Raw genomic sequence first — 8,067 nt, 5'->3', positions numbered from 1 at the left:
AAAAAAAAAAAAAAAAAAAAAAAGAGCATTTCTCAAGATCATCAAATATTCTTTAATTATGTGACTATTCTTATTTATATATTTTTTGAGACAGGTTTTGCTCTGTTGCCCAGGCTGGAATGCAGTGATGGAGTCTTGGCTCACTGCAGCCTCAACCTTCTGGTTTCAAGTGATCCTCCCACCTCAGCCTCCTAAGTACCTGGGACTACAGGCATGCACCACTTAGCCTGGCCTGATTTTTAATGTTGCAAAAAATTCACGATTGTACCAAGATTTGTCCAAAACTCAATTGTTAGACATTTATCCTTGCATGCTATTTTTTTGCTCTGATCTCTGATTATTCTTAGGATACTCTTAGGATACCTTCCTAGACGCAGAATTACTTGGTCATAGGATAAGGACATTTTTAAAGCTTTTGATACATATTTGTTTTAGCTCCTAGTACCAGGCCTATTACATAGTAGGTACTTGGCAAATAATTGTTGAATGAATGTATGAATGACCTCCAGAAAGGTCGGGCCAATTTATAATCCTACCAGCAGGAAGAGAAAAGAACCTTGTCTTGGTCAGTCCATATCACGATAGGATTATAGCTGGATTTTGGTTTCTGTGACTCTGGCAGTGAAATAATTTGCCTTAAACAAAGAAATGAAAGTAAAAAGTTGAATCCTCCCTAAATGACATATGGTTTTGCTTTAATAGACTGCTGCTTTTAAATACAGTGAGACAAAAATGGAATGGAGGGAGAGTTCTGATTATTTTAGGGCTGAATCATGAAGTTCCATGATTCCTTCTTCACATCTAGCTCGCTTTATTGGATCTTGGCCCCCAAGGCCAGTCTGTCATGGCCACTTGACTCCATGGGGCTGCCCAGCAATCCCATTAAGCTTGAGATCTGGAGAAGGGACCCTTTATATATGATGTGGGCCTTTCCTGTGATGTCAAATTTTGGTGGTGGTGGCGGGATTGCCAAGAAACTTTGTTTCCTTATATGAAATGTAGAAATTTAGTGGAGGCAAATTTAAGAATTAGGAACCTTCCATTCTGTGAACTGTAGGGGAAGGAGGAAACTAATATTGACTTTGTTTTTCTAGAGGCAGAGTCTTGTTCTGTTGCCTAAGCTGGAGTGAAGTGGCATGATCATGGCTTACTGCAGCTTCAACCTCCTGTGCTCAAAAAATTCTCCCACCTAAGCCTCCCGAGTAGTTGGGACCACAGGTGTGAGCCATCATGCCCAGCTATTTTAAAATTTTATTTGTAGAGATGGGCTCTCACCACATTGCCCAGGCTGAACTCCTTGGCTCAAGCCATCCACTCTCCTCAGCATCCCAAAGTGCTGGAATTACAAAGGGGAGCCATCACACCTGACCACTGTTTGAGGTTGTTGTTTGTTTGTTGGTTGGTTTTGTGTTTGTTTGTTTAAGATGGAATCTCACTCTGTCACCTAGGCTGGACTGCAGTGGTACGATCTTGGCTCACTGCAACCTCTGCCTCCCGTGTTCAAGCGATTCTCCTGCCTCAGCCTTCTGAGTATCTAGGTCTACTGGGGTGTGCCGCCATGCCCAGCTAATTTTTGTATTTTTAGTAGAGGAGGTTTTTGCCATGTTGGCTAGGATAGTCTCAAACTCCTGACCTCAGGTGATCCACCTGCCTTGGCACTCCCAAAGTACTGGGATTACAAGCATGAGCGGTGGTGCCTGGTACTGTTTGAGTTTTTATTATGTGCCAAGCCCCTTCCCAGTCTACTGCATTCCTTGTATTTAACTTTTTCATACAAATAACTTTATCCCCACTTTGCAGATTGGGGAGCTGGGACTCAGAGAGGTTGGGTAACTTATTCAAGATCACATAGCTGGTAAATGCCAGAGCCATGGAGATGATGGTCATCCTATTCTAAACTTAACTCTTCACTATCCTGGAATGCTGCCCTAGGAGAGGGCAGTGTGGGTGAAACTTTATGTGCGTATGGGGGGTAGGGAATGAGGTGGTGCCAGGATTATGGCTTTGGGTTCAGGCAGACTGTGGGCTGATTTAGGGCTGAGAAGTTGATCCCAAGGTTCTCGGGCTTGGCTCTTGGTTTGAAGTTCTTCGAGTCCATATGGTGGGATCAAAAACTCCTAAGTCTAAGGGATGTGGCTGAGCAAGCAGTGGGAGCCAAGAGTAGACGCCAGGGGTCTCTGGACCATTTTATAGGGTGTCCAGTTCTTAGAGCTTGGTTCTGAGTGTTCTGGGATTCAAGGCCTCCAATTATGGGGTCCAGCTCTTAGGTGTTCAGGTCTGAAGAGCCGGTTCAAGAGTCCCTGTGAAGTCTCAATCTGAAGGGCTTGTTTCAGAAAGCCTCTGGGTCTGCAGGGCTCAGAGTGGGGGTCCCATCCTGAAGGCCCTTTATCTGAGTTTTAGGGTTCTTGGGCCTGGAGGGATGAGAGAGGTCCAGTTCTGAGGGTTTCAAGACTTACAGTCCCAGAAAAGCCCAGTTCTGAGAGGCCTGGTTTGGAAATCTCGCCCTGAAGATTCCTGGATCCCAGGGCTCAGGACCAGGTGTCTCTGGATCTGAGGATCCTGGTGGTGATGGCTTAGGGTGGTGTTCCCAGGTCCAATGCCTGGAGCTAAGGGCACCGAGTCTGCGGTGAGGCTGCGAGGAGCTGGGAGGCATAGGTGCTCGGCAGCCGCGAGGCGGATGCGCGGGCCTGCGGGCGACATTGCTGGCGGCCCCCACAGCGTCTCCGCTGGGTCGGCGCTAGGACTCCGGGGCGGCCGCGGCGGTGGGGAGGGCGGCGCTAGGACCCCACGGGCCCGGCAGCGCGTGGGGCGGCGCGTGTTGACAGCGGCGGCGTTGGAGCCGGGCGGGCGGCGGGAGTCGGCGCTTCGGGTTCCTGCCTCGCGTCCCTGGGCGGCGGCGGCCGGGCGTCCGGGGATGGCCTTCATGGAGAAGCCGCCAGCCGGCAAGGTGCTGCTGGACGACACGGTGCCGTTGACAGCAGCCATCGAGGCGAGCCAGAGCCTGCAGTCCCACACGGTGCGCGGCCCTGCGGGCGGGCGGGCGGGCGGCGTGGGGCGGCCCCGGGCCACGAAGGGGCTGCAGGCTGCAGGGCGCTGGCCGGACAGGGTCGTGGGACGGGGAGCGGGCCACAGGGTGGGCGGCCCTGGCCGGGAAGGCTGTGGCGCGCCGCTGGGTCTGGGTCAGGGCCCCCGGGGCCCAGGCGAACGCAGAGGCCCGGTGGGGCAGAGGATGGGTACCGCAGCCCCCGGCGCTGCGGGGTGGAAGGAGCTCGGCGGCGACCTGGAAAGCGCCTCCGAGTTGGGGGGCGGGAGGTGCGGGAGCCCCGGGCTCACCTTGGGCGGGGGGAGCGGGAACGAGACCGCTCAGGACTATCCTCTCCTGCCCGCCGCCAGCCTTTTCCTCTTTGAGGCCGTGGAGTTTCCTTCTGGCAGCAGAGGGTCTGGGTGATGGGAATGAGTGAGTGCCGGGCCAAATGGAAGTGTGACTTCAGAGCCTACTTGTTGGGACAGCAGAGTGCAAGTGGCTGGGGTCTGCAGCCCAGTTTCCTCGTCAGCTGCTTGGCCCCGGCCCCGGGAAGTGGTGGGGGTAGCAGCCAGGGGGGACTGCTGAAGCAGGTGTATTAATGTGCTTTTCTAACTTGCTCTTCAGTGGGCAGTGGTAGCATTCGAGTTTAAAATCCACTCGAGTAGCATAAAGGAGTAATAGGTCCTCATAGCAAACACGGACAGAGTTCATTTCTGCTATATATACTGTATTTTATGGGGCTTTAAAACCGTGGTTGTTTTCATTTGCTTGTACCTTTTTTTGAAAGGTACACTATGCATTATAATTTACAAGCAATAAATCCGGGAACCAGCAAGAAACCTGGAGCTACCAGCCAGTGGGACTTTTTTGGAGAAGTGATGAATGAGGAGAGAGATTCCTACAATTGTGATGTTTTGTCAGGCCACCGAATCAGTTTCAGGCTCAGAGGCTTGTTTGTTTATCGTAGCAGTGTGTTTGGGGGCTCATGATCTGGAGGCTAAAGCCCACAATAGCCTTCTGTTTCTCTTTTCGTTCAAGCTCTTCTGGTGACTTCAAAGAGACCTTTCATTCTGTTGTATTAAAGTGTGACTTTTTTGAACCTCGGTTTCCTCTTCTGACAGCCATGCTTTGTAGGGCTTGACTTGTTCGAAGCATTCACTTCCAGTTAATAAAATGATTATCTTTTTTAAAAATGTGATTTATTTCATTCTGGGTATCTTTAGTCATATTCTATAGACACGTGAGAAGGCGCATATAGGGGACTCCCTTGCTATCAATTGCGCCTAAAGGGAGTATGGCTTAAGGGTTGAAATTTAGGATAGGGAGTCAAGAGTAATTCAGCTATGAAATTTGATTTTTGACTTGACTATTGGCAAGTAAGTCTTATAACCTTTCAGGAAATAGAGTCAAGTCTTTCAGGTTTATTTTGCATTGAAAGTAAAGAGATAGATGTTTATAAATACTCACAAATTACTTTCTCTAGGAAGCATCCCATGCTTTCTACAGCCCCAGCCCATGTGCCTTCCCACACCTTAATCTTGATTAGTTTGTCCTGTAATTATTTCTTTACTTTTTCTCTCCACCAGGCTACAAGAGGAGGGACACTTCTTTCTCACTCTTGGGTCTCATTCCCTGGTTTTTGATAGGATTTCAAATGTGCTTATTGAATGACTGAATAATTGGACTTCACCCTTACTATGCCTCTTTTTCTGTTTGTGTAAACTGGTAATTATGAAAATTGAAAAAATAACTTAGAGATCATTGCTTTAGGTGGTGAAAGATGTAATAGGATTCTGTTTTTATTGTGGATCTTTTCTGTGTGTGTGTGTGTGTGTGTGTGTGTGTGTGTAGAGACAGTGTCTCACCATGTTGTCCAATGTACAGCCTGGTCTGGAACGCCTGGGGTCAGGCCATCATCCCACCTCAGCCCCACAAGGTGCTGGTATACAGACATGAGCCACCACACTTGGCCCCTGCAGATCTTTTCTTTAAAAAATAAAACAATTGAGGGTAGAAAATGGCAGTTCTTACAGTGATGACTGAATATGAAAGACAGTGACTCACAGGAGACCCACAGAGGCAGATGTGGTGGAGTAAAAAACTGTAGCATTGTCTTGCATAATTTTTTGACTGTTCTGTGTTCTTGTCATTTTAGCTGTAAAGTTTGACTGAAAAATGTTGCATCAGCCCTGAACTTTATTGAGAAAATCATATGCTGATGCAAACTTTTTGGACTATTAGTGTCTTATGAGTAAGTCTTTTTTAAAACAGGAACTGTTGGAAATTATTCTGGAAAGAAGTAGTTGCTAAGAGTGGTATGTAGAAGAGAAAGGCACTGTTTTTTCTTGGGAAGATTGAAGATGGCTTTCCAGCTTGGTAGCTGAAGGGAGATGGTGTTCCAAAAGTCAGAGCTCTACTCTCCCTTTGAAATGCTGACTCTCTAGGAAGTTGCTCATTGGCTGTAGACAGAAACTTACGGAGTTAGAGACAGCCTTGGGGTTGGAAGAGGCATGACCTTAATACAGGTTTGGGCTGGTACTTGCTAGTCATGTGGTAGAGGCTGGGCGAGTCACCTAAACCTTTTTGAAGTTTAGTTTTGTCATCTGTAAATGAAAGTAATAAATGCCTGCCCTGACTGCCTCCCAAGGGTGTTAGGAAGATTAAATGAAATCATCTTGATGAAGTATTTGTAAAGTGCATTTGTTCCTCCTTCCATCTCTTCACTCCCTGACAACATATGTGCAAAGGGTTAAACACATTAGAGGGCATTATTGCAAGTAAGCTCATTTCTGTCCATAGTTCCTTTCATTTATCAAGCTGGTTTAACCTTGGGAAATATATATATATATATATATATATGTATTTATGTATATATAACTATATAATATATAGATAACATATTTATAACATATATTTATATATATATGTTTCCCAAGGCTAAACCACCTTGATAAATGAAAAAAATATATATATGTATATATATATATGTACACATATATATATATATTTTTTTTTTTTTTTTTGAGATGGAGTTTCGCTGTTGTTGCCCAGACTGGAGTGCAATGGCACGATCTCGGCTCACCGCAACCTCCGCCTCCTGGGTTCAAGCAATTCTCCTGCCTCAGCCTCCCGAGTAGCTGGGACTACAGGCATGCACCATCATGCCCAGCTAATTTTTGTATTTTTAGTAGAGATGAGGTTTCACCTTGTTGGCCAGGATGGTCTCCATCTCTTGACCTCATGATCCACCCGCCTCGGCCTCCCAAAGTGCTGGCATTATAGGCGTGAGCCACCGCACCCGGCCTGTACACATATTTTTTAATAGCGTTGAGGTTTTTGCTGTGTTGCCCAGATTGATCTTGAACTCCTGGCCTCAAGTGATCCTCCAACCTCGGCCTCCCAAAGAGCTGTGATTATAGGCATGAGCCACTGCACCCAGCTGGGAGACAATCTATAACAGAAAATGATTTAGGATTTATGAACTTGGTAGGGAAAAATTCTGTGGTTTGGAAAATTGAGTCACCAGAAGGTTGAAGGGAATACAAGGTCAACACCAGAAAGGCATATTTGGATGAGCAGCTGGCAGAAAGGACGTGTGTTGGTAGGTGATTCTGTGCTTTGTTGTGGTTTGATTTTATTTTTATTTTTATGGAGCAAAATGAATTAAGTTTTAAGAGCTAGACCAACCCTCTGCTGCAAGGAAATGAAGCTTCTATAAAATCAGAAAGGCTAATATTTAGGGGGAAGATGCTTTCAGGCTGAGTTTAGAGGAAGAAGGAGGATTTTCCGAACAAAAGGAATTCTGGTGAAAAGCCACACAGGTGAGTTGTGAGAAAATTTGAAAGGACCAAGAAAGGACAAGGGAAATACAAGTTCTTGGCTACATAAAAGGGAAAACTTTTTAAAGTCAGTAGACTAAAAAAATGCTTACCCAGCTGAAATAGAACCAGAGGAAACAGTTTTGGAAAGTGTTGTTATCAAATGTGCAGATCCAATTTTTGCTGGTGGGTAGACTGTGTGTGACAGCTTTTCATCTCAGCTTTCTCCTATTTAAATATTTTTCTTTGGGGTTCATCTAGATCAGGGACTATTTACCTTCCATTTGGACATTTTGTTTTTGAGAAACAGATAATTATAGTGACAGTTAAAGCATAACAGAGAACATTCTTAAAAACCTGTGGAAAAGATAATATTACATGTTAAAATCTTTACCAAAAATGGATCTCTCCTTGAACTTTTGATGTTTGGAAACTGCATTCCTGCATGGCTTATTTATTCAGCTATACTCATTCATTCAACAAAAATATATTAAGTGCCTACTATGTGCCAGGCACATGCTGGAGATGGAATGGTGAACTAGATAGCTCCTGCATTCATGGAGCTTTTGTTCTGTTGGATTTGGAGGTCTTTTTAAATTTTTTTTTTTGAGACAGGGTCTTGCTCTGTCACCCAGGCTAGAGTGCAGGATCATAGCTCATGGCAGCCTTAATTTCCTGGCTCAAGTAATCCTCCTGCCTCAGCTTCCTGAGTAGCTGGGACTACAGGCATGCACCACCATACCTTTCTAATTCTTTGATTTTTAGTAGAGATGGGGTCTCGCTATGTTGTCCAGATTGGTCTCAAACTCCTAAGCTCAAGTGATCCTCCTGCCTCGGCCTCCCAGAATGCTGGGATTACAGGCATGAGCCACTGCACCCAGCCTCAACTAGGATCTTTACCTTCATAAAATAGATGGTTTTAGAGGTTTGGTTTTCTGAGCTTTAGCTTCTTAATCAATGCCCCTTTTTATAGACTTTTAAACTCTATTTATTCATCACCAGAATAGCTATTCAAATGTAATGCCAAATTAGGAGTTATTACGTATTGCCTTCAGATCCTGAAATCTTAAGGTAATCCAGTACTCAGTATCAGAATTTGAACCTCCTTTTAGAATGCTCTTTGGAAGTTTCTTTAGAATTCCAAGTTATACTGAATACTTAAAAAAAATTTCTTTAGGCCAGGTGTGGTGGCTCATGCCTGTAATCCCAGCATTTTGGGAGGCT

General features: G+C 45.5%; 1 protein-coding gene across 14 annotated transcripts in view; it reads left to right on the top strand.

Moving 5' to 3' along the window:
* Positions 1-2,811: 2,811 nt before the first annotated feature.
* Positions 2,812-8,067, top strand: part of PXK (PX domain containing serine/threonine kinase like) — a 100,554-nt gene continuing 95,298 nt past the window's right edge. For 13 of the 14 annotated variants that reach the window (XM_017527430.2, XM_017527429.2, XM_037738080.1 and 10 more), the window contains exon 1: positions 2,812-3,016. In XM_017527430.2, the coding sequence (XP_017382919.1) occupies positions 2,915-3,016 (102 nt within the window). In that variant the 5' untranslated portion in view covers positions 2,812-2,914. The remainder of the gene's footprint in view (positions 3,017-8,067) is intronic. The other variant, XM_037738088.1, reaches the window with a different exon arrangement.

Source organism: Cebus imitator, unplaced genomic scaffold (assembly GCF_001604975.1).
Source record: "Cebus imitator isolate Cc_AM_T3 unplaced genomic scaffold, Cebus_imitator-1.0 Scaffold48, whole genome shotgun sequence".
NCBI lineage: Eukaryota > Metazoa > Chordata > Mammalia > Primates > Cebidae > Cebus > Cebus imitator.
This window is presented reverse-complemented; position numbering and strand designations above follow the sequence as displayed.